Raw genomic sequence first — 25,585 nt, 5'->3', positions numbered from 1 at the left:
CCCTATTGGCCCTACTCTGTGAGTGACAGCGGGGAGCTCCTCACCCCCTGATGGGCCCTGCTCTGTGCGTGACAGGGGGGAGCTCCTCAACCCCCTGATCGGCCCTGCTCTGTGTGTGACAGGGTGCGGTGCCCCCCCCCCCCCCCCCCACAGGCCCTGCTCTGTGTGTGACAGGGTAGAGCCATAACCTCTCCATCGGCCCTGCCCCGAGTGTGACAGTGGCGGCGCCCCAACCCCCTGATCAGCCCTGCTCTGTGGGTGATAGAGGGTGGCGCCCCAACCCCCCTCCACGGGCCCTGCTCTGTGTGTGACAGGGTAGAGCCATAACCTCCCCATTGGCCCTGCCCTGAGTGTGACAGGGTGCAGCACCCCAACCCCCTGATCCGCCCTGCTGTGTGTGTGACAGGGGGTGGTGCCCCAACTCCCCTATTGGCCCTACTCTGTGAGTGACAGCGGGGAGCTCCTCAACCCCCTGATGGGCCCTGCTCTGTGAGTGACAGGGGGGAGCTCCTCAACCCCCTGATCGGCCCTGCTCTGTGAGTGACAGGGGGCAGCACCCCAACCCCCTGATGGGCCCTGCTCTGTGCATGACAGGGGGTGGCGCCGCAACCTCCCCATCGACCCTGCCTTGGGTGTGACAGGGGGCGGTGCCCCAACCCCCGAATCGGCCCTGCTCTGAGCCTGACCAGAGGCTGCACTTAGGAATTGGGCCTGCCCTCTGCCACCCGGAAGCAGGCCTAGCCAGCAGGTCGTTATCTCCGGAGGGGTCCCAGACTGCGAGAGGGCACAGGCCGGGCTGGGGGACCCCAACCCCCCCCCGCCTGAGTGCACAAATTTTTGTGCACTGGGCCTCTAGTAATTAATAAATATAATACAATAAACTCTCACATACTCACAACTATAAACCTACTTTTGGCCCACCTGTATATAAGAAACTATAAAATCATACATGTTAACAGTTTGCACCAACTCAGAATAGTGCTTGCCTCTAGAGATGAAGAAAAAGTAAAGGAATAGGAGAGAGGTTTTTGCAATATCAATGATGTTTATTTCTTAGGGGGAAAAAGAAACACTTAGCAAACTCAACTAAATCTTAATACCTCAGAACTAGATATTTATATGTCTGGTAGGGTATTTTCTGTACACATGAAAAGAAAACCTCACCTTTGCTGAACTCTGTGTCTTTGTGGACTTCTACCATATTAGCTGGTGTACACTGAAGAATTTCAGGAGACAGGACCTCAGAGTGCAATGTTAACTCAGCAGAGAACTCCTGGGATCCGTCGTTATAGTCCACAGATCCTGATAACCTTCTGCTTAATTAAAACAAATCCTTTATAACAAACTAGATTAACAAAGCAATAAAATAGCTCTGAGATCTGTAAAAAATAACCACTTACACAGAGAAATCATTCTGTTTGAGAATTTCCTGAAGTCGCTTCTGAAATTTTTTTTCACTTTCTGTGGCTGGCACAAACCTGCGATCTTTGAATTTTAAAAGTGCATTAAAAAAATGTAGATAGCAAATAAATGAAATATTTTCTTTTCTCTTAGAATAGCTTTTAAAATAGTAATGTCCTATCCTTCTCTTGACAGATATATTACCACCTAAAAGTAGCTCTATTATAAAAACAAACAAAAGAAAAATTGTTGTTATTGAAGCTATATAATTAAGCACTTAAAGTCAGTTCAAGATTAAGTTCCATAATTATAACTTAAATCCAACACATTGTTCTCTACATATACATGTATCACAGACTCTGAACCTAGAAATGTTCTCCACATAAAATATAATACTTCTACTTTAAAAAGCATAAAAAGCACTCAAAATTTATCAAAGTATTTTTAGTGTTCAAGACACTAAAATTTTGAAATTTTAATTAGACTTCAATATACTAGTAGGCTTACTACTAAATTGAAAATACATTTGCTTTGTGAATTATGTCTTTTATTCTTTTACCTTTATTTTAATATTTTTGTTGTGTCCATGGCATTTATTTAAGACCCTCAAATTATTTTTTGAAGTAGTAGGGTTTAATAATAAAATAAGTGATTTCTTTAAAACTATAGCAGATGATCGAAGTGCAAGTGCATATGATATATCCAGAAATAATTTGGGGCCATATTTCATGGGTACATTTTCAAAACTTAATGAATCAAACACAGTGTTTCTAAGTTGGAATTCATGAGCTTCTATGAGCATTCTATAACTTATTCGGAAATACAGGTTAGAACATACTAGATAATGAAAAAGGAACAAAACGTGAAATAGGCGAACAAAGTATGGTGAAAATCAATGACAACAAAGCTGTCAATTTCTTACAGGAAAAGAGACAACGAGTGACATTTTGGAGGTAAAGAATCACTGGTTCAGAGCAAAGACAATAGAAAAAAATACATAGAAAATTTGAAAGTAATCTGAAAAGTAAAATTTAAGGTCAAGATAAACTCAATGGCTTAACCTTTTTCATAAAACTATCTTGTTTAAAAAAATAATTAGAGTACTATTTGGTTAATACCTTGTGATTCAGTTTGGCTAATTTGAGAAGTTTCATTTCTATTTCTTCGTCGTTGCTTTTCATCTTCCCATATGGCCTGTAGACCAGGATTTCCATCAATTTGAGCTGTAATCACAATAATACTTCACTACTACAAGGTCAAAGTAAAAACTACTTGCTTAAAAAAAGGAACCCAAACTTAAAAAAAAAATTTATTGTTTAAAATTTTACATATGTCCCCTTTTTCCCCACCACCCTCCCTGGCCTGGGGCCTTCACCACCTTATTATCTGTGTCCATGGGTTATGCATATATGCATACAAGTTCTTTGGTTGATCTCTTCCCACCCACCCTCTCCCACCTTCTGATATTCCACAGTCTGTTCCATACTTCTGTGTTTCTGGATCTATTTTGTTCATCAGTTTATTTTGTTTATTAGATTCCACATGAGTGAGGTCATGTGATACTTGTCTTTCTCTGACTGGCTTATTTCACTTAGCATAATACTCTCCAGGTCCCTCCATACTGTCTCAAAGGGTAAGAGAGTCTTCTTTTTTCTTTTCTTTTTTTTAATTGCTACATAGTATTCCATGGTGTAAATGTATCACAGCTTTTTTTATCTACTCATCTACTGATGGGCACTTGAGCTGTTTCCAGATCTTAGATATTGTGAGGAACCCAAACTTTTAAAAAATAAATACTGCCTCTTAAGAAAAACAATTACCTACTTTATGTAATAAAGCAGACAAACTATCCCAACCTACATTTCTTATGTTAGTCCTTTTTTAGTTTTCTTCCTAGTGGTTCCCAAAAACCCATCAAGTGAATAAGATTCAAATATCTGAGGATAGCCAATAGACCTAAGAATCCCCTCCCTGGTATATAACCTAAAAACTAAAAACATTAAGTTAGATTATTAACTTTTAAAATATTAATTTATTTAGTGTACATTTACTTTAGGTTTATGACTGTGAAAACATACTCATGTGGATGAAAGTATAAATGAAAAAATATAAATAAAAAATTGCTTCAGGGGTACAGAAGCAATCTTCGTAACATTTTTTTAAAAAATATATTTTATTGATTTTTTACAGAGAGGAAGGGAGAGGGATAGAGAGTTAGAAACATCGATGAGAGAGACACATCGATCAGCTGCCTCCTGCACACTCCCTACTGGGGATGTGCCTACAACCAAGGTACATGCCCTTGACTGGAATCGAACCTGGGACCTTTCAGTCTGCAGGCCGACGCTCTATCCACTGAGCCAAACCGGTTAGGGCAATCTTCGTAACATTTGGTATCTTCTATAACATCTTACATCTCTAGTAATGCTTTCTTCCCTACTTTTTCCACTTACTTTGACCATTAATTAAAAACACACACACATATATTAAGAATAATTGTACATATACCTTCAATGTCCAGCCGATTTAAGATATCAGCAGCTACAGCATCTACTTCTAATTCACATGTACTCTGTGGTTCAATACCTTCCAGTATTAAAGAGCTGTATTAAAAACATTTTTAAAAAAACCACAATAATTATGTAAGAGCAAATTTTCTGAAGATTTTTCTTATATGATTTTTTTATCTTTAGGTGGTAAGCAGAAAAGCCAATGATGTATTAATTAATAAGTATAACATAATTGATATTATATATATAAAGAAATGATAAACAGGAAGAGAAAAGTACAAAAATATTATTATATTACAACTCATTGAGATCTTTTTGCAGTGCATTCTACATATTTTGGCTCATTATATTTTATATATAAGGAATGTGGGTCATATCCAGGACAGAAAGGGATAACAGAGAGACAATTGAGAGATGCATCAAAAACCATACACATATGTAATCATTTGCCCAGAGGCATCTTTCTTAGCAATCATAGATTTGTTTTAAAAAATAAGGAGAGAATATGCAACAAGAAATGAGGGGAAAGGAGTATACTGAAAGGTGGGCAAATGATACTGTTCTCCCTGCCCCCAACGACTGCTGTGCTGGATAATGCTTTAAAATTCTCCATAACTACAGATTTGAGAAACCACGTGGCTTAATAATGGGATCATGACTAGGAAATGCGTTAACACCACAAACTCATTAGTTTTTATGAAAACTACAGAAGTTCTGCTCTTCGACTCAGAAATTTTTGTTTTTCATCAGAGCCACAAAAAAAAGATTAGGACATCACATCCTACCAATATAGACATCAATTGAAAAAAAGAGAACCATGAAAGTGGGTGATGGCAGATTTCACTTTCATTTTTTAATGTTTTAAAAGAAACAGATTAGCAAAACTTCATTTCTCATAGTCTATCCCTAAGGAAATTTTGATGGAACATTAGAAATTAATTTGTTAAACCACAGAATTTTTACAATTGAAATAAATATACATGTGTACATAGATGCATACGTGTAGATAGACACATATCCTTTTATCATTGATAGAGAAGAAACATATTAGCCAACCTATCACAATATATCCCTTTCACTTTCAGAAAAAAATAATTCTTAATGTTGTTTGTCTTCTTCATTCATATAACTTAAAAGTAAATTTTGCCATGAAATGACATACTAGATAAAATAGTTCATGGTCAACAATTTTCTCCTTATACTAAAAAGTTTCACAAGTTTTGAAAGAATTATATTGTAAATTTCAAGGGTGAATTTTCCAGAAGTAACACATTTGTGACAAAGGAGGGAAACAATAATATCAAAAAATAAAATCTCATAGTAGAAATTTATGACTATTTCTTGCCTTTATTACAAAGCTACTTCAGACATTCAGAAGAGATATTCCTAGGAAAAGGAAGTAGTTTTCAGAATTAAAACTTTCCAGTAGATAGAAAAAGTGTAAGTAAAAAATTTGTCAGCCCTGGCCAGTCTGTCTCAGCGATAGAGCGTCGGTCTGAGCACCCAAGGGTCTCGAGTTCAATTCCGAGACAAGGGCACCTACCTGTGTTGCAGGTTCGTTCCAGCCCTTGGTTGGGGCATGCAGGAGGCGGCCAATCAATGTGTCTCTCTCACATTGATGTTTCTCTCTCTCTCTTCACTCTCTCTAAAAATCAATGGAAAAAATATCCTCAGGTGAGGATTAACCAAAAAAACATTATTTTTGAATCAGAGGTTGGGAACTGGGTGGTAGGAAGCAGCGGGGAAAAAGAAGGGAGGACATTTGTAATACTCTTAACAATCAAGATTTTAAAAAATTTAGGTTAGCAAATACATACAGACCATTCATTTTAGCCATGAAAGGGAGATAAAAGATAACGATGGTAGATAACTGTGCCTCTCTGAACATTTCTGTTCAAAGCTTAACAAAACAGTCCTACTAATTAGAATCAGTGAGGATGAAGCTCAGACATCTATAATTTTAAAAATCTTTTCAGATCATACTGATGGGTAGCCAGGGTTGAGATTACTGCAGTAGATTCAGTTTTTGTATATTCAACACTCTGGCAAATGATCCTGAAGGTCCAGGATTTGTGGTAATTAACAATGAGCTAGCTAGTAAGGTAGGCAGAGCTACTAACTCAACACTTACAAGTTTGTTGCTCTCTCTTATGGCCCTTGTAATAATGTTTGTGAAAGGGCATAAAACATTTCTTTGTTAAAAAAAAAAAAAGGTACACAGAAGAAGGTGTTACCACTGGGGATAGAAATGAGACTAATAAAATCTAAGGTAATGATTCATGGCAAATTTTTTTGACATTATGTTATTTGTACTTCATGAAATTATGGATTTTCATGTTTAATGCAATATAAGCATTCCAAAAATATAAAATATGGGCTAATCTGAGACAAAAATATATACAGCTATCCCATAATTATTTTAAATTCTAATTCTGAGTACCTTGTCTAATTTTACTAGTTTGTCTATTCACATCTTTGCTTATAATTTGTCAATTCTTAAAAATAATAAAACAGGCTCTTAAAAACATTCTAAAGTTCAAACTTTTTATTATAATACATAAGGTTTGCCCAAACTCACTTCTAATCAGTGAAGCCTTTATAACCTAACCAGAAAGATTGTTCAAAAAGGGCTTCAAATACAAATAAACTTTAATTTGAGCATGCAAAAACAAGTTACTACATGCAGAACTTTGAAAACCAAGGAATCTAGAGAATAGGTAAAATCCTTGGGTCAAGTTGATTTCCTCTAACATTAGAGAGACAGAGGGACTGCATCACAGGCATAAAAAAAAATTAGACAAAAAGTAGCTTTTGGTCACTGTGTTCTGGACTGATTAGAACTTGAATTTGATGTGGTAAATAATATTCTCTCTAAATTTAATACCATTTCAATATGATTATAAAAACATTTCCACTCTATCTGAGAAGGAACCAAGAAGTGCATGTGTGTGCATGTGTATGTGTGTTTATCAAAAAGTCCTGATATAAAAAAAAACACTCAAAAAAAAAAAAAAAAAAAGTCCTGATAAATGTTAAGCTGGATCAAGAGATAAAGTAAGTCACTGTCCATATCACCTCAAAGTTTTATAGATTTCATTATGGTATAAATTCCAATTATAAAACAATGTATTTCCATCATTACTTAGTGATAATTTTTTCTTAATTTTAGATATTAAAAAAACCCCAAGTAATTCTATAACATGAAAATTCTGTCAACAACATTAGGATTTTAAACTACATAAATTACATTTATGTAGTTTAAAATGAATATATTTTATGGTGGTTTATCTTCAATTGATTAATAAATTCACATTTTCTTTTCATGAAATAAAAAAATAAGTCATTTAAACACCTTTTCCACCTTGCATTCTTCATAAAAATATCTACATAAAAAACATCAGTTGACATATGTGTAGTGAAAAGAGGAAAACGATAACCACCCTGCCAATACCTAATTGATTAATAAAAGGATCAAGAAAGCTTGGGCAATGCTTTGTGGTATAAAACACAAATCTTTCTGAGTTCTATGTAGATAAAGCTATTATTAATAATTTTATAGGTACTGATTAAATACCTAAATATTCAAAATGTTACCTTCCCCAAAATAAGTTAATAAAACAGTCTAATAAATAACAGTCAAAAGAAATCACAGATTATGTTATTCATATTCAGTATGTCAACCCACTTTTCCCCACAAATATTTAATACTTAGAAAAGGTTATTTTTATTAAAAATATTTACTATTTAGTTTTTCAATTGATAGTTTATTATGTGATTTTTAAATTTATATTTTATTGATTTTTTACAGAGAGGAAGGAAGAGGGATAGAGAATTAGAAACACCGATGAGAGAGAAACATCGATCAGCTGCCTCCTGCACACCTCCTACTGGGGATGTGCCTGCAACCAAGTACATGCCCTTGACCGGAATCGAACCTGGGACCTTTCAGTCCGCAGGCTGACACACTATCCACTGAGCCAAACCAGTTAGGGCTATTATGTGATTTTTACTAGACAAGTTATAGGATATCAATTTGGAATGCACAATGAAGATGAATGTTGGGAAAAAGTATAAAAATTTACATCCAGATTTCTTTTATTAATTAGGCGATAAGTATATTTTCATGGTCTCTTTTTAAAATCTATGATTCCACGTAACATACTAATGTTGGAATTTGCTTTTATGAAAAATTTATGCATTAAAACACCAAATATAAGATTAAAATTATGGTAACCACTAATTTCTGAATGTAGGATATATGTAAATATGTTTTCCTTTACAACATGAACTAACCTTGGTATTTCATTTTCTTCCCACCGAAATAAGGTACCAGTAAGAGAATTTCCTTGTAGCCGGTCCTTGTATGATCCAGTTGCATGCAATGGATCACCTGGGAGTAGAAAAATAAAAGGGGATGAGTTCTAATTTGAACTTGCATATAACTACTGTTTAAGTAAAATAATATACAAACTATATGACTAGTTCCTAAAAACTCAAACACACCTAGGAATGTATATATGAGCAGTTGACAGTAATGGTTCCAAACTAAGAGGGGAAAGAAGTATTTGTAATATATGCTTATGAGAGAGAAATGGTTACAAGACTTTCATATTAGAATAAAACAATACATTTTGATGTGCTATTCTGATGGGTATGCTTAAAATCTCATTTTATAAAGAAATATGACAACAATTTTTGTAGACTTCAATCCAAATTCCTAGGGTATTCTGTATAAACCTCAATCAAAATTCTAGTAGAAATCAGGTTCCAGATAAAATTCAAAACACTTTAATACCAATCCCTGAACAAAAAAGAAAATATACAATGCATTCCAGAAGTAATGGCAACAACAGTGAGTGGAAACTTGGGACAAATGCAATTTGACCAGCAGCTGAAGAGGGGACATGTTTCCTTAGTTGTCCCAGTTTCAGAAACTAGGTCCTGGGGTCGTGCTTTGGAAGTAATCAACAAATTTTCTCAAATTTTCTGTGATCTCTTATGGGAATTTAAATTTGCAGATAAGAGAAAGCTTGAATTATAATGTTATCAAGGATATTAAATTTAGAATCCTCTCTAGCTAAATTTAATACTTTGATTTTCTTATTTGACTAGCCTGATCAAAAATGTAATTAGGTTGAGATCAGGTATTAACATCTTTGCTATTTCAACAAAACATGCCTTGAAAACATGCAACTAATTCTTACTATAATTTGTATTTTGTCTTCGCGTATTTCCCTAAAGAACGTGGAAACTCTTTAATATATTAAGTATATATTAAATATATATTTCTTTTCAACTGTGGATGTTAAAAAATGTAATATAAAATGCTTCTGTGGTACTCAAAATATTTATTCTATATAAGTACTCTTATATAACTCACCTTAACTACTATAACAATTAGTAATTTCCATTTTAGTTGAAAACTGATTATATAACTGAATAGAGACAAAATTATATATGCATATATATTAAAATTTTTAAATCATTTTCACTTTTGAATTTACCTCACTTTCAAAAAAGACTGTTACGTACTATATCAACTTGTCTTATAAGATGAAATGTTGTCATGCACATATATGTAATATATACATTAATTTACTGTAAGATTTACTATCAGTTAACTGTAAGATGTCTGAAATAACATGGCAAAATAAAATACTAAAGATGATTCATCTATTTTTTCCCATGATTTCAGTATTATCTTTTATCTTATACAAAACAAAAACCTGAGGGCTATTTAGTATAATGAATTAAGATATAAATTTTATTTCATCATACTTGCAATTTCCCTTCAACTAAATTTCTTATACTTCTGCCTTCAAATTGTTCATAGTTTGGAAAAAAAATCCCTTCTAATCATCATTCCAATACTCATCTGGCTTTTATAACTAAAATAAATGGCTTACATATACTTGCCAATTCAAAATTTTCTCATGCTTTTAACCTATTAGAAACAAACTTTTGCAGGGTTTCTTTTTTTTTCTAGATAAATATGTACTTTATTTTTTAATTAAGAAAATTAGTTCTTGAAAAGATTTGTTAAACATACTTTTATATTTTTAGATAGATTTCAAGACATTTAAATGTTTCCCATACTTATTTATTTTTAATGTTGTTTAAGGTATTACAAATAGTACATATGTCTCTTTTTTCTCCCCCCACTGACCTCCCCGCAGCCTTCCCTACCCCCCCAGCACTTGCCCTCGTCCCCCTGCCCCCAGTGTTTTGCGTCTGTTGGTTGTGCTTATATGCATGCATACAAGTCCTTACGTTGATCTCTTATCCCTACAGCCCTCCCCAGCCTTCCCACTGTAGTTTGACAGTCTGTTCGATGCTTCTTTGCCTCTATTTTTGTTCAACAGTTTGTAATGTTCTTTATTATCCATAAATGAGTGAGATCATGTGGTATTTATCTTTCACTGACTGGCTTATTTCACTTAGCATAATGCTCTCCAGATCCATCCATGCTGTTGCAAATGGTAAAAATTCCTTCTTTTTTATAGCAGCATATTCCATTGTGTAGATGTACCACAGTTTTCTAATCCATTCATCTGCTGATGAGCATTTAGGCTGTTTCCAAATCTTAGATATGGTGAATTGTGCCACAATGAACATATGGGTGCATATATCCTTTCTGATTGGTGTTTCTGGTTTCTTGGGATATATTCCTAGAAGTGGTATTACTGGGTCAAATGGAAGTTCCATTTTTAATTTTTTGAGGAAGCGCCATACTGTTTTCCACATTGGCTACACCAGTCTGCATTCCCACCAGCAGTGCATGAGGGTTCCTTTTTCTCCACATCCTCTCCAGCACTTAACGTTTGTGGATTTGTTGATGATAGCCATTCTGACAGGTGTGAGATGGTACCTCATTGTTGTTTTGATTTGCATCTCTCGGATGATTAGTGACTTTGAGCATGTTTTCATGTCTCTTGGCTTTCTGAATGTCCTCTTTCAAAATGTGTCTATTTAGGTCCTTTGCCCATTTTATGATTGGATTGTTTATCTTCCTTTTGTTAAGTTGTATGAGTTCCTCGTAAATGTTGGAGATTAAACCCTTATTGGAGATAACATTGGCAAATATATTCTCCCATGCAGTGGGCTTTCTTGTTGTTTTGTTGATGGCTTCTTTTGCTGTGCAGAAGCTTTTTATTTTGATGTAGTCCCATTTGTTTATTTTTCTCTTTAGTTTCCATTTTCCTAGGAGCTGTATCGGTAAAGATATTGCTACGACAAATGTCTGCTATTGTGTTGCCTATGGCTTCTTCCAAGATTTTTATGGTTTCCCATCTTATGTTTAAGTCCTTTATCCATTTTGAGTTTATTTCTGTGTATGGTGTAAGTTGGTGGTCTAGTTTCATTTTTTTTGCAAGTATCTGTCTAGTTTTCCCAACACCATTTATTGAAGAGACTGTTTTGTCTCCATTGTATGCTCTTGCCTCCTTTGACAAATATTAATTGAACATACTAGTCTATCTCTGGGTTCTCTGTTCTGTTCCACTGGTCTATATATCTGTTCTTGTGCCAGTACCAGGCAGTTTTGAGAACAGTGGCTTTGTAGTATAGCTTGGTATCTGGTATTGTGATCCCTCCAACATTGTTCTTCTTTCTCAAGATTGCTGTAGCTATTCGGGGTCTTTTATTCCAGATGACTTTTTGGAGAATTTGTTCTAGGTCTTTGAAGTATGCCACTGGTATTTTAATGGGAAATTGCGTTGAATTTATAGATTGCTTTGGGTAGTATGGACATTTTAATGATGTTGATTCTACTAATCCATGAACATGGTATATTCTTCCATTTGTTCATGTCTTCCTCTATATCTTTTTTTAGCGTCCTGAAATTTTCTGAGTACAGGTCCTTTATCTGCTTGGTTAAGTTTATTCCTAGGTATCTTAATTGTTTTGTTGCAATGGTAAATGGGATTTTTTTTTAAAATTTCTCTTTCTGTGAGTTCATTATTGGTGTATAGAAAAGCCATAGACTTCTGAGTGTTAACTGCCGAATTCATTTATCAAGTCTAGTAGTTTTTTGATGGGAGTCTTTGGGGTTTTCTATGTACAATATCATGTCATCTGTGAATAAGGACAGTTTTACTTCTTTCCCAACGTGGATGCCTTTTATTTCTTCTTCTTATCTGATCGCAATGGCTAGTACTTCCAGTACTATGTCTAACAGGAATGGTGAGAGTGGGCATGCCTGTCTTGTTCCTGTTTAGGGGAAATGGTTTTAGTTTTTGCCCATTGAGTATGATGTTGGCTGTGGGTTTGTCATATATGGCTTTTATTATGTTGAGGGATGATCCTTCTATTCCCACTTGCTGAGGGTTTTTATCAAGAAAGGGTGTTGGATTTTGTCAAATGCTTTCTCTGCACGAATGGATATGATTATATGGTTTTTATCTCTCAGTTTGTTTATGTGGTGTATCACATTTATTGATTTGCGGATGTTGTACCATCCTTGCATCCCCGGGATAAATCCCACTTGGTCATGGTGTATGATCTTTCTAATGTAATGCTGGATTCAGTTTGCTAGAATTTTGTTGAGGATGCAGGGTTTCTTTTAGAGATACTGAAAATATTCTAAATTTGACTGTGGTGATGGTTGCATAACTGTCAATATCCTAAAAACCATTGAATTTTCCATTTTAAATGAGTGAAATGTGTGGTATGTGAATTATACCTCAATAAAGCTGTTACAAAACAAATTTCACTTGAGATTCTTTTCCTAATAAATGCTAATACCATTTTGTGTATTTTATTCTTTACCTACTCAGCACTCATAATATAAATGTATATTATTATATAAATTATCAATTACATAACTCTTGTTTCAAAGCATTAATTTGAACTTGAAAAATTAACCTTACTTTTCCTTCTTGCTTTTCGGAACTTGACAGCAGCTAGATTTATTAAATTCATTCCATACAGATTGTAGTCAATGAAGAGCTGTAGGAGGTAGGGAATATGCGCTTCGTGAGGCTGATAAAATTTATTCATTATGGCTCCACTTTGCAAAAGTTCACATATCCTAAATTAGGGGGGGAAAAGTTATATCATAAAATTACGTTTCCTAGAATGTTAAGTGAAACAATGATTATACTAATAGAGAATAAAACACTTCATATTAGCATACAAAATTTTTTACTTCAATTTTACTAGAAATTTGTATTTTGTAAGAAATTAAGTTTAAATCAAGTTTTAAAGAAAGCCATGTGCTCTAAAAATGACAAAAACTTCAGTGAAGAGTATTTTGACTTCTAAAACCAATTTAATACTAACTATATTGAAAAAGCCAAAGTCAAAAAGTTTTTTACAATAAGCCTTTTCTTTTAAAAATTAAGAAATTTTTTTTAAAAGATTATACAAAAATTCTAAAGAATACATACATGACTCAATCTACTACTCAGAGATGTTACCATTTTAATATTTTTTACTTTTCTGAGTTGTTCTCCTACAAACAACAGGCAATTATAAATAGTGTATGTGCTATTCAAGGCAAGTATAGGAAACATCTAGAAGGGACACTAATCAGAAAGAGGTTCAGAGGTAGTTTCTGCAAAGCCTGTCTGAGGAAAAAAGTATTTCATGCAAATGAAATTGCACATGCAAAGTGTCACGAGAAACATGTTTCACTCTGGAACTGAAACCATTGAGTGAGGTATGGTGACAGAACTGTAGTGAGAAGGGGTGGCTAGGTAGGTAATGAGAAATCAGATTATGCAGAGCCTATTAAGACACTAGAAGAGGTAGTGCAATTTGCCTGTGAACAGCAGGAAAGTGAAATGACCAGGTTAGCTAAAGAATGCACAACACTAGGGAGAGGCTATTGTGAAAAAACTAAGATGATAGCTTTGAGGAAATGTGTTGATTCAGGAGAGATATAAGAAATAAATGGTCAGGCCTTGATAGCTAACTAGATGTGAAGGATAAGGTAGAACAGGAGTTGACAATAATGCCTAGATTTCTTTCTTTTATTTTTTAAATATATTTCATTGATTTTTTTACAGAGAGGAAGGGAGAGGGATAGAGAGTTAGAAACATCAATGAGAGAGAAACATCCATCAGCTGCCTCCTGCACACCACCTGCTGGAGATGTGCCCGCAACCAAGGTACATGCCCTTGACCGGAATCGAACCTGGAACCCTTCAGTCTGCAGGCCAACACTCTACCCACTGAGCCAAACCAGTTAGGGCAATGCCTAGATTTCTTGCTTAAGCATCTAGTTGATAGTGCTGCATTTATTGAAATAGAAAGGACCAGAAGGAAACAGGTTTGTTTGGGCTTTATTTTGTGGAAGGGGAATAAAGATAAACCGAATTTTAGACATACTGGGATTTAGGCATAATGGGATATTCAGGTAGATTTCTATGAAAATATTGGAAATAAATGATAATGAAGAGGATAAGAATAATTTTATCAACATGGTATTAAAAATGTTAGATACTATGCTCCAGATACTGTGTTAGGTGCTTTAAATGCTTAATCTCAAGTAATCCTCACTACAAACCTATGGTGCTACCATCCCCATTTTAGAAATAAAGAAACTGAATCTCAGGGAGATTAAAAAGTTGTCCAAAATCACACAAATAAAAAGCAGAAGAGCTAAAATTCAACCCAAATTTTCTCTGCCTTGTGAGCCCTTAACTATAATGCTGTTCTATTTATCAGATTATTTGATATACTGATCAGGAGCTCTGGAGGGAAATTTAGGCTACTTATATATATGTAAAAGACCAATAGATAAAGATTAACAAAAACAAAACCCTAGGAGCAGATAAGGCTATAGAGTGAGGAGATAGTATAGAGAGAAAAGATAAAAGCTCAAGACGGAACCCCAGACCCCCACAGAAGATAAAAGAGGAACCAACAAGGTGGCATAGATACGACTGATCAGATAGGTATGAGGAAAACGAGAGGTTTATATAAAAAAACTCCACAACATTTAGAATTATTTTAAGACACTGTAAGCATTGACATGAGGTCAAAGGTAAGGACAAAAAGGTGTTAATTTGATTTAGCAACATTAATGAAAGCAATTTCAGTAGAATGGTTGGGGTGGATGCCATATTGGAGTAAGTTAATGAGTGAATGGGAGGTAAGAAATTGGATACACAAAGTATAGATAAATCCTTCAGGGAGAATAGCTATGAGTATGAGTGTATGTGTCATGATTATGAATGTGTGGGGGAAGGAGCGGAAGGATAACTGATAGAAGAAAAGGTCAAAGAGGGTGGATCTTGAGCTTTGGAGGTGAGGGGGGAATCTTTCATTGTAATAGGCATCTAAAAGGAGAGAATAAATGTACATAGAGTTTGAGGATATTTGATAGGAAATTACGAGAGCTTTATTCCAGTGGTTCTAAAACTTTCTGGTCCCAAGACCTCTTTTCACTCTTAAAATTATTTACAGCACCAAAGACCTTTTGTTTATGTGGTTTATTTCCATTAATACTTACCATACTGAAAGTTAAAACATAAATTTTAAAGAAACTTTTCTACTGATTTTAAAATAACAACCCATTATGTTAACATAGTATTATTTTATAAAAAATAACTATATTTCCTAAAACAAAAAACAATTTAGTGAGAAAAAGAATAATTGTTTCACATGTTTACAAATTTCTGTCTGTTCTAATAGAAGATAGCTGGATTCTCACATCTGCTTCTACTCAATCTACTGTGATATTTCATCCAACCCCACACAAATATGTAGTTTAAAAAAAGAAGAGCAACTAAATTACCTTTTCAGATTAATGTCGATTTTCTCTGATACAACATAGAAAAAGAGTGGAGTGGTAATTTCTTAAAGGTTAGCAACAATGTGAAATTTGAAACCGTATCAATAACTTTTTTGTACTGTTACCTTAAAATCTATTAATATATCTTATACTTTATTTTTAAAAATATGTTTTTATTTATTTTAGAGAGAGAAAGAGTGAGGAAGGGAGAGGGAGGGAGAGAGAGAGAAATGTTTATGTGTGTGTGTGTGTGTGTGTGTGTGTGTGTGTGTGTGAGAGAGAGAGAGAGAAATGTTTATGTGAGAAAGAAACTGACCAAGTTGTCTTCTATATACACCCAAATGGGGACTGAACCCACAACCTGGGCATGTGCCCTGACTGGAAATTGATAACTGAGATGGCTACTGAAATCTTCTCTATATGTGCTCTTCCCGTCCTCTATAACACTGGCTCTAGGATGATAGAGAGAATAAGCTATAGATCTTAAGAGAGACCTAATGAAAAAAGAAAAGAAAACCAAATAGAAACAAAACAAACAAAAACCCAGGATATAAAATTTTACTAAGGACTCAACAAGGAGTCAACAGGATTCTGAGATCTCTCAGAAGCCCTTCCACTCTGGCCTCACTCTCACACATTCCTCTTGCTTTGACACTGAAGAGCTAATATCTCTTGGTATTGAACACCTGGCCTGGCCAACGGGGCACTAAGATCATACATGGCAGCCATCATGTCTCCTTATCTACTTCCACAAACTCTAAATCTAAGACAGAAAAGGAGCATTTAGAGGCTTCCAATCAAGTATTTTTATTATTAAAATACTTAGGTGACAGTTATCCATATTTTTATTTCGTTTAACTTTGTACCTTTTCACCATTGCAGGATTGTAAAGATATATCTTCATAAAGTGTCTTTCCTTCTCATGATAACCATAAAAAGGCCTGAAATAAAAGAAAAAATGTATCAAATTATTTTCATCATTCATTGATGAAATAATGTAACTTATTGCCCTAATTTGGCTCAGCTGGCCCAATTCAGTCTTACTTATATTAAATATTACCTCACCTCCCCCCAAAATCAAACAAAAACTCCAAGACCTTTGCAATTAAACCTACCGCAGGTTAATATATACTGAAATCTGGTTACTTCTTTTAAGAAGTTTTTCATCATCATGACTCTTCAAAAGTGGCTCTTTTCTCTTTACTCTGACCATGCATGAGAAAAACTGAGGCCTATCAGGCACATTCTCATTTCCCATTTTTTCTGTCAAAAACGAAAGCTCTTCATCTACAAGTCCTTTAATTAACAGCATGTATATCACTTTCCTTAATCATCTGTTTATTAATTTTGTAAGTTCATTAGGCAGAGACAGTTTACCTATTATGTATATGTATGCATACACCTATTATATATATGAGAATAAAAAAACCATGGACTTACTTAGGTCCCTAATTATTTTGAGGCTGGGCTTTTCTTGGGGTGTCAGCTGAAATGGGGAAAGGAAGAAACAAAAATCTACATGATAGGCAGAGAAGCAAGTCCTCAATGCAAAATGAAATAAGTTGGGCTATCATGTTATATCATTTCAGGAGGATCTGAAACTACACCAGTACATTTGATACACAGACCATCCTTTTCAAAGATATGTAATTAGAAACAATATGTGAACAGGCATGAATTTGTAGACTAAAAAAAGTTTTATATCTGCTTAGAGTTTGTCTATAAATAAGTGGTTGATTAAATCTTTAGTTGGGTACACCCAATCACCTTTCACTTTAAAAATACTGTCCCCTTATGATGGACACTAGGTAGAACTTACATTAGGACACCACCTCACTGTCATGTCTCAAAGTGTAGTGGACATTAAATACAGGAGAAATTTGTCAGTGAAGTCATTATTTGGAGTATATTTAAACAACTTTTTTTAGAAAGCTGTTTCAAGCTTTAGATCAGAGTCACCTGTATGATCCTATAAAACAATTTCTATTTAAAAAAAAATCCGACTATTTACCAAGGTCTGAAAGGTTCTTTATGTACTCACTCTAATCTTACATCATATCACTCACTCTTCCTTTTTCCTCCAGCCAGTCTGAATGTTTCAGCCCTTCTAACTTGATTCACTCTCAAGTAACTTGCCATTCCATTCCCTCTGCCAGGAAAGTTCTGCTCTAAACTTTGCATGACTTGCTTTCAATCTTCACTCAGGTCTCTGCTTAAACTCACCTCCTCAGAAAGGCCTTCTCTGACCATGACTACCTATCTCTTAATCTTCATCCTTCTTTGCCTTTTTTTAAAAAAATAACACTTACACTTCCTGTCTAGTTTGCTGCTGTTCACCCCATTTTGTTGCTGTGAAGGAAGGGGTGAAAAAAAGACACATTAGATGAATGACCTATCTCTCCTGTTGGCAAAATTCAACTCTTTATTCCTCCTGTTATGATATTTTTCGTATGTATAAATATAACTGTCTGGAGCCAGATAAATGGGGAGGAGGGATTAAATCTGCATTCGTGTGGTCCATGGTATCTTTGCTTTACTTTGGTTTTGCTAACTATCTTTAGTTTTTTATATATAGAATCTCATACTTTTAAAAACTGAATATAAGTTAAGTTTTAACCTTTGAAATTCTTTGTAAATCTAGGATTCTGTTTTCTTATCTATTGTCACAAAATATATCCTGAAAACTCTATAAATTCAGTTTTCTGTTTCTTTCCGCCAAGGAAGTCTATGTATAATTTACCCTGGAACCCTTACTTCCTACTGTTGGCTTTAGTTGATTTTGCCAAAATATCTCAACAGGGAAACTCTTTGAGAGGAAGAAAGTAGAAGGGAGCAGAGTTTGAGGGTAGATATTTTTATGCTTATAGAATTACTAGAAGCCCAGTGCACAAAATTTACACGCGCGTGTGTGCGTGGGGTCCCCTCAGCCCAGCCTGCACCCTCTCCAAAATGGGACCCCTCAGGAGATGTCCGACTGCCATTTTAGGCCTGATCCTGGCGTATGGAGCCCGTGCAAGAACTGTCTTACTGCGGGGGCTCCTGGGTCACAGCCAGGCCCGGCTGCGCCCCTTCTTCCTACATTTCCCCACACACCTGGGCCTCCTCCTGCCGGGCTGCTGGGCCAGGGGAGGCTCTGGAGCTTCCACTGAGACCTTGTCAATCACCTGCATTTTGTAAAAGGTAGTCCAGAGACAAGAAGGCCCTCATCCATCTTAGCAGGGCTGTTGTGACGAAGGGAGATCGGCCTGAGGATCGGGCCTAAACTGGCAGTCAGACATCCCTCTCACAATCCGGGACCACTGCCTCCTAACTGCTCACTGGCCTGCCTGCCTGATCGCCCCTAACTGACCCCCCCCTGCTGGCCTGGTCACCCCCAACTGCCCCCCGCCCCCGCGAGCCTGGTCATCCCAACTGCCTTGCCCGCCGGCCTAGTCACCCCTCAATGCCCCCCCCCCCCCCCCTGCCGCCAGCCTGGTCACCTCCAACTGTCCCCACTGCCAGCCTGGTCGCCCCACGGAGCCTGCTGTTCAGTGGTTTGGTCGCCCCTCACGGCCCCCCGCTGGCCTGGTTGCCCCATGCAGCCTGCTGCTCAGTCATTTAGTTGTCCCTCACTAACCCCCCTGCCAGCCTGGTCGCCCCACATAGCCTGCTGCTCAGTTGGCCGTCCCTCACCAACCCCCCTGCTGGCCTGGTCGCCCCACGCAGCCTGTTCGTTCGTCCATTTGATTGTTTCAGTTGTGATGGTCGCAGAGGCTTTTATATATATAGATATCCAATAATTAGAGTTAGTTCTTTAATATAACAAGAGGCCCGATGCACAAATTCGTGTTCGAGTGGGGTCCGGCCAGCCTGCCCTGATTGGGCTGATCAGGCTGGGCCAGCCAGGGGGAGGGGCTGCGGGTGGTTGGCTGGCCCTGCCCCCGATTGGGGTGGGGGACTGATCTGGGGCAGGGCCAGCCAGGGGGAGGGGCCTCAGGCAGTTGGCTGGCCAGCCCCGCCCCCTGGCCAAACTCCTGATTGAGGGGATAATTTGCATATTAGCCTTTTATTAAATAGGATGAGAAGGAAAATGAGCACAGATAGGGACAAATCTCAGTTAATTAACTTAGATCAACTTAAAATCTCTTTATGGGTTACTTTCTAGAATCATGGTAGCTAAGTATCAAAACTGAAGCTATCCTACTTTAGGCACATCATGGGAAGGCAGGGTTCTTTGGAAAAGACAGAAGACAGCATAAAGAGGAGACCAAACATGAGATGGACTGACTCCCTAAAAGAAGCCACAGGCAGGGTCCACAGGCGCTGGGCAGGGTTACTGAGGATAGGACACTGTAGACCTCACTATTTGTACAGTCATCAGGAGTCCAACTAACTCAATGGCTCCTAACACACAAGTGGCCAGGAATCTCAGAAATAAGCCCAAGGTCTTGTCATCTTAACCCAGCTCAGGATAATGCATTTTGTGGTTCTGAACAAGAACAGAAGAAGGGAATTCAATTAAAAGGATACTGCGGTGGTCCAGAGGAAAGCCTAGATTAAGGTAGAAGTATACAAATTTATGATCTCTACTTGGATTTCATACAGACATAACAAACTCATGTTCCAGTATAAGCTCCAAATCTTTCCTACCAGTCTGCTCTACCTGCACCTTCCTTTTTTTCCTTTAAGACAGACTCAAACTTTTGTAGCCATCCTTGGTTCCTCTCAAAACCCTCATCCATTTAGAGAGCCAATCTTGTTGAATCAACCCTCAGAATAGATCCAGAAGCTGACCACTTCTCACTACTCCCCTGCTATCACCCTAGTGCCAGCTACTGTATTTTCTCACACAGACTAATGAAACAGAGTCCTAAGGCTCTCCCTGCTTCTATTCCTATTACTCTACGATCTATTCTTAACATAGTTGCTAAAGTAATCCTTTTAAGCTTAAGCTAAATCATGGTTGCTCAAAGTCATGCAATAGCTCAGAGTAAAAGCCAAAGTCCTTGGAACAGCCTATGGCAGTATTTCTCATGCAACAGAACCATCTGAAAGGCTTGTTAAAACACAAATTGCTGGGCCCTACCATCAAAATTTCTGATTTATTAGGTCTGGAGTGGAACCCAAGAATGTATTTGGACGAAGTTATCAGATGTGTTAGTCCAAGTCTTTTGAGAAGTAGATGCCAAAATGTACAAGAAATTTATTAGGGGAAACACCTGAGAGAGATAATGAAGAGGAACCCAGGAGAGGCTGGGACAGCCTCCAGACTTAGATAAAGCTGATGTTGGTGATCCTGGAAAGCAAAGTACAAAACCATGTTTTGAGAACCACTGGTCAACATGATCTCCATCCTCTCATATCTCTCTAACCTCATTTTATCCTACTCTACTTTCCATCCTCCATTCCAGACACCTGCCTCCAAGCTGTTTGTACTCAGATCTTCCCTTTATTACCCTATATAAAACTGCCACCAGTGCACTTCCCCACCCTATACTGATCCTTCTTATCCTGTTGTACATCTTTTGTTCTAGAGTACTAATTATCATGTAATAAATAAATAAATAAATAAATAAATTTAATGTCTGATCTATTGGTTATTTTCTGTTTCCCATTACTAGAATATAACCTACATGGGACAGAAATCATGGTTTTATTCACCAATATACCCAAATGCCTAGAGCAGCTCCTGGTACACAGAGGTGCTTAATTAATATCTATAGCATGAATGACATGAATTTCTACAGTTTTAGAAAGCAGAGAAATAGAAAAGGTTAAAACAAAAATCACTGTTAACCATCTATATTTTATTGCTTCAGTGCATCAGATTAGAAGTAAAAGAAAAATGAAGAGTATATTTTAATTGGATATGTTTTCTTTTAACTAGAATGGCAATAGAAATACAGATAAATAAAAAATTACAAGATGATATCATATACTTACATTCCTGATACTAATGACACTTTGAACACGTGTTGAGTAGTGGAAGATGGAGTGCCTAAAGCCACATTAAGTGCTCTGTCGATACTGAATGCCATCTGAGAAAGATAGCTTTCTGGCTGCTGTCCATAACCATCGTATGGCACATAGAGGTAAGGAAAGATGCCATGTAGATGAAGACATGTCTTCTGACCTAAAATGTAACACATTATAAAGTTTAGTCTTAGATACATTTAAAAAGTTCAACAGTACAAAGCTCAAAATCATGTCATTTAAATGTTCTATGACAACAGATTATCTAAGGTAAGGGTTGAAGAAAACTAACCCATAATTAAAGCCACCTGTATTAACTATATTTTACAACAGAACATTTAGGAGCATTTTATAAACGTAAGTAGTATAGTATGATTTAAGCAGTAGTTTTGGTGGAAGTATGTTTGAATATTTCACCCTCACAATCTAACTAGTTTTATATACTTTGCTGAATCACCCTATAATACGACTTGGCACAGGGTTATAAAGCTTATAAAAATTCACTGAAAGTCAACTAAATAGATCAGTGAATGTCTACCTTGGCATAATGTTTTCAAACAAGAGACTTCCCTAAGATAGAGACAGCTCTAGGTGAAAGGAGAAGGTAAAAATAGTTTCAGTGTGTGGAATTTTGCTACGGGGCGGCGGGGAGCATGAGAAGGGAATGGGAAAAAAAAAACAGACAAAAACAAATCAAAAGAAAATCTCTACTGATCAGTGGTCTGTAATGGACTTCTGGATATCTAAATTGCATATTTGATGGAGTGGGACACAGGAGACACAACGAGAGGAGAAAGAAATAAGCACGCACACTTCCCAGAGAGCCATTATATCAGGCAAGGTGAAGAAGGGGTAAATGGTGATTTGCCAACAGACAATCCGGCACAGTCATGATAAAGAAAGTAATATGAGTAAGAACTCACAAAAGAAGTGCCACAGAAACAGTAATGTATCAGTGACAAGGTTAAATAACAACAGCAACAACAAAAAGCAGAGGCACCACTACTCTCATGATCTGGCAGAGCTGTCTGGAAGTGGTTCCTGTCCCCTGAGAATTGTCCCTAGTTCCCTTTACATCCATGCTATTTATCTAATTTCACATAGAGAGGAGAGCAGCAGTGATGGAAGAACACATCCATTTTTCTCATGCTGTCACTCACTATTCCTGACGTTCCTGCCAACACAATCTCATGCTTCTTGCCCAACCGCTATACTACTCTGTTTCACTGGGCTTTTTCTTTTGGTAGGAAAGGAACTATTTGTTTGATTACTAGTTCCTAAATATAATTTAGAATGATTTATATAAAATACATAGAAAATTGTTCTATGTTCTGTTGTTAACTGTGTTTATACTTTTCATAATGAGTAACACTAGCTTGTCTTATTCTGAAGGTACATTATAAGAGAATTAATAAATCTGGAAATTATTACATAAAGTAGAGCAAAACTGGAAAGATAAGTAACATAATGGAATAAGATCAATATCCTTCTGAGTACAGTACTCTGATTTGAACTATCAACTTTCCACACTTTTGAAAGAATTACAAGCTGTTAGACCAATTTCAGTTTCTATTTTTAGCAGCAGTTATGCTACTTAGTATCAAGGTAATAAAAAATATTTTCAATTAAAAGCAAATTCTTCAGCTAGTTTTATTTCTAAATATGACATGGTACTATTTCCTAACTATTGCAGTTTTTAAATTCTTTTAAAAAACATGTTTTTATTGATTTCAAAGAGGAAGGGAGAGGGAGAGAGAGATAGAAACATCAATAATGAGAGAATTGTTGATAGACTGCCTCTTGCATGGCCCACACTGGGGATCGAGCTAGCAACCTGGGCATATGCCCCTGACTGGGAATCAAACCGTGACCTCCTGGTTCATAGGTCGACGCTCAACCACTGAGCCATTCTGGCCAAGCTTTTAATTCTTTGAATAGAAAAAAAAAAAATTCAGTTATAGTGAGTCTTAAAAAAATATAATTAATTGGTTTACTGATGATCTACTTGAATACCTTTTAAACATCTCATGAAAAAAACATTATAACCATTACCCTGCTGGATATAAACCACAATTTGGTTAAAAGAAACTGGCATGGTAAAGCATGGGATAAGAAAGATGGAGAGACATAGAAGTATTCCCTTTTAAGTTGACAAATCTAAGATCAGTGATTACTGAATTACTAGTATAACAGTATATTTATAAGAACTATTGTAAGTTCCTAAAATATTAATTTTACAGTCCATATATTTAAATAGAAATCTGGGTAAATTTAAGAGACCCAATCATACAATATGATTTTTATTAATGATTTATTTATAGGAAGGGTGTTCACAAAGTTCACATATTTTTTTTGTTTCTTTTTTTTCATTCTTGCTATTCTTTTCTTCTTCTTTCACATATTTAAAAAAAATATTTATTTTCACATCTCCTGTGAAGTAGGCATCAGAGGAATTACCTTTCTATTTATAGACTTTGGAACTACAATAATTTGTGGTATATGACTTAGGGGGGAAAAGCAGAAATGATTTATTCAGCAGGCACTGGACTAAGTGCTTTAAATATATTTCTAAAACTTAGAATAACCTTGCAAGTATCATAAACTTTAACTTTCCTAAAGTCACAAGATATTAAGTAATTGAATCAGGATTTGAAAACAGATTAATAAAAATCTAAAATCAATGCTTTTTCCATTTAACTATGTTGGTTCAAGTTAATGTTGGGTTCCTTAATCCTTAATTTCCCAGTTCTTATTTTGTCCTGAAAATACCTGTTTCCTTATCTGACTCTCTCCCAAATTCTTTGGGAGCTGGTGCTGTGTTTGAATGATCATAATATCCCCAGGACCCAGCACAAACACATAGTAAGTGCTAAATAAACATATCCTATATAATAAACGGGCAATATGCAAATAGACTGAACGGCAGACCAACCGAACAACCAATCAAAGTGTAATATGCTAATGATATGATGAGGCTGCTCAACTGCTCGCTATATGTGCACTGACTACCAGGGGGGCAGACAGTCAACTGGTCGACCAGTCGCTATGACATGCACTGACCATCAGGAGGCAGTTGACTGGTTGACCAGTCGCTATGATGTGCACTGACTACTGGGGGGGGCGGGGGGCAGATGCTCTGACTGGGAGGTTAGCTTGCTGCTGAGGTCCAGCCGATCAGGACTGAGTGAGATGGGCCAGACACACCCTGGAGCCTTCCCGCGGTCCCTCCTCGGTCCGATTGTGCACCAGTGGGGTCCCTCAGCCTGGCCTGCACCCTCTCGCAACCCAGGACCCCTCAGGGGATGTCTGAGAGCCGGTTTCAGCCCGATCCTGCAGGCCACACCCCTTGGGAGGGCACCAGACGCAGGGCTCATGGCTCGTGAGTGCTGCAGCAGCAGCGCAAACCTTTCCCGATCGGGACTGATTGGGCGCGAGCCCACAGCAGGCACAGTGGGGCTGGGATGAGCAGGAGTGGCAGGTAGGAGCTGCACGCAGTGTTGAACTGTGGGTTTCAGCCCAATCCCTGCAGGCCACCCAGAGGGACCCCACCCATGCACAGATTCGTGCACCGGACCCCTAGTATTAAGTAAATAAATAAACCCTCAGCAAAACAGAATAACTGCTTAAGGAGAAAGACTGTGAATATCTGAAAAAAAAAATCTATAAAAACAGAGGGACTCTGATACAACTAATGGAATTACCATCAGGGTTACTATAAAAAGTATAGGTATTGTAAAGCATCCCCAGCTTATTGCATTTTCCTACCATGAATGACCTGAAGTCCCATGCAAAGCTGTAGTCATTGCATCCAAACAAGTGTACCTTCCTCTGATTCTCCAGCAGCTGGTGATAGTTCAGTGCAGGGGTCCTCAAACTACGGCCCGCGGGCCAACATGCGGCCCACCGAAAACATTTATCCGGCCCGCCGGGTGTTTTTGCCACTGTGTGCATAGGAATTTGTTCATAGTTTTTTTAAACTATAGTC

The 25,585-nt window shown here is 36.9% G+C and overlaps 1 protein-coding gene across 6 annotated transcripts in view; it reads right to left on the bottom strand.

The window, feature by feature from the left end:
• Positions 1–25,585, bottom strand: part of REV3L (REV3 like, DNA directed polymerase zeta catalytic subunit) — a 166,527-nt gene that overhangs the window by 90,693 nt on the left and 50,249 nt on the right. For 5 of the 6 annotated variants that reach the window (XM_070417892.1, XM_070417896.1, XM_070417897.1 and 2 more), the window contains 8 exons: positions 21,571–21,760; positions 16,515–16,589; positions 12,779–12,939; positions 8,205–8,301; positions 3,910–4,004; positions 2,520–2,624; positions 1,401–1,485; positions 1,165–1,316 (listed from right to left, as the gene is read on the bottom strand). In XM_070417892.1, coding sequence (XP_070273993.1) covers positions 1,165–1,316; positions 1,401–1,485; positions 2,520–2,624; positions 3,910–4,004; positions 8,205–8,301; positions 12,779–12,939; positions 16,515–16,589; positions 21,571–21,760 — 960 coding nt within the window. The remainder of the gene's footprint in view (positions 1–1,164; positions 1,317–1,400; positions 1,486–2,519; positions 2,625–3,909; positions 4,005–8,204; positions 8,302–12,778; positions 12,940–16,514; positions 16,590–21,570; positions 21,761–25,585) is intronic. The other variant, XM_070417893.1, reaches the window with a different exon arrangement.

The sequence above is a fragment of the Myotis yumanensis genome, unplaced genomic scaffold, assembly GCF_028538775.1.
Source record: "Myotis yumanensis isolate MYYU_CA2020_CCGP unplaced genomic scaffold, mMyoYum1.0.hap1 SCAF_6, whole genome shotgun sequence".
Classification (NCBI taxonomy): Eukaryota; Metazoa; Chordata; class Mammalia; order Chiroptera; family Vespertilionidae; genus Myotis; species Myotis yumanensis.
This window is presented reverse-complemented; position numbering and strand designations above follow the sequence as displayed.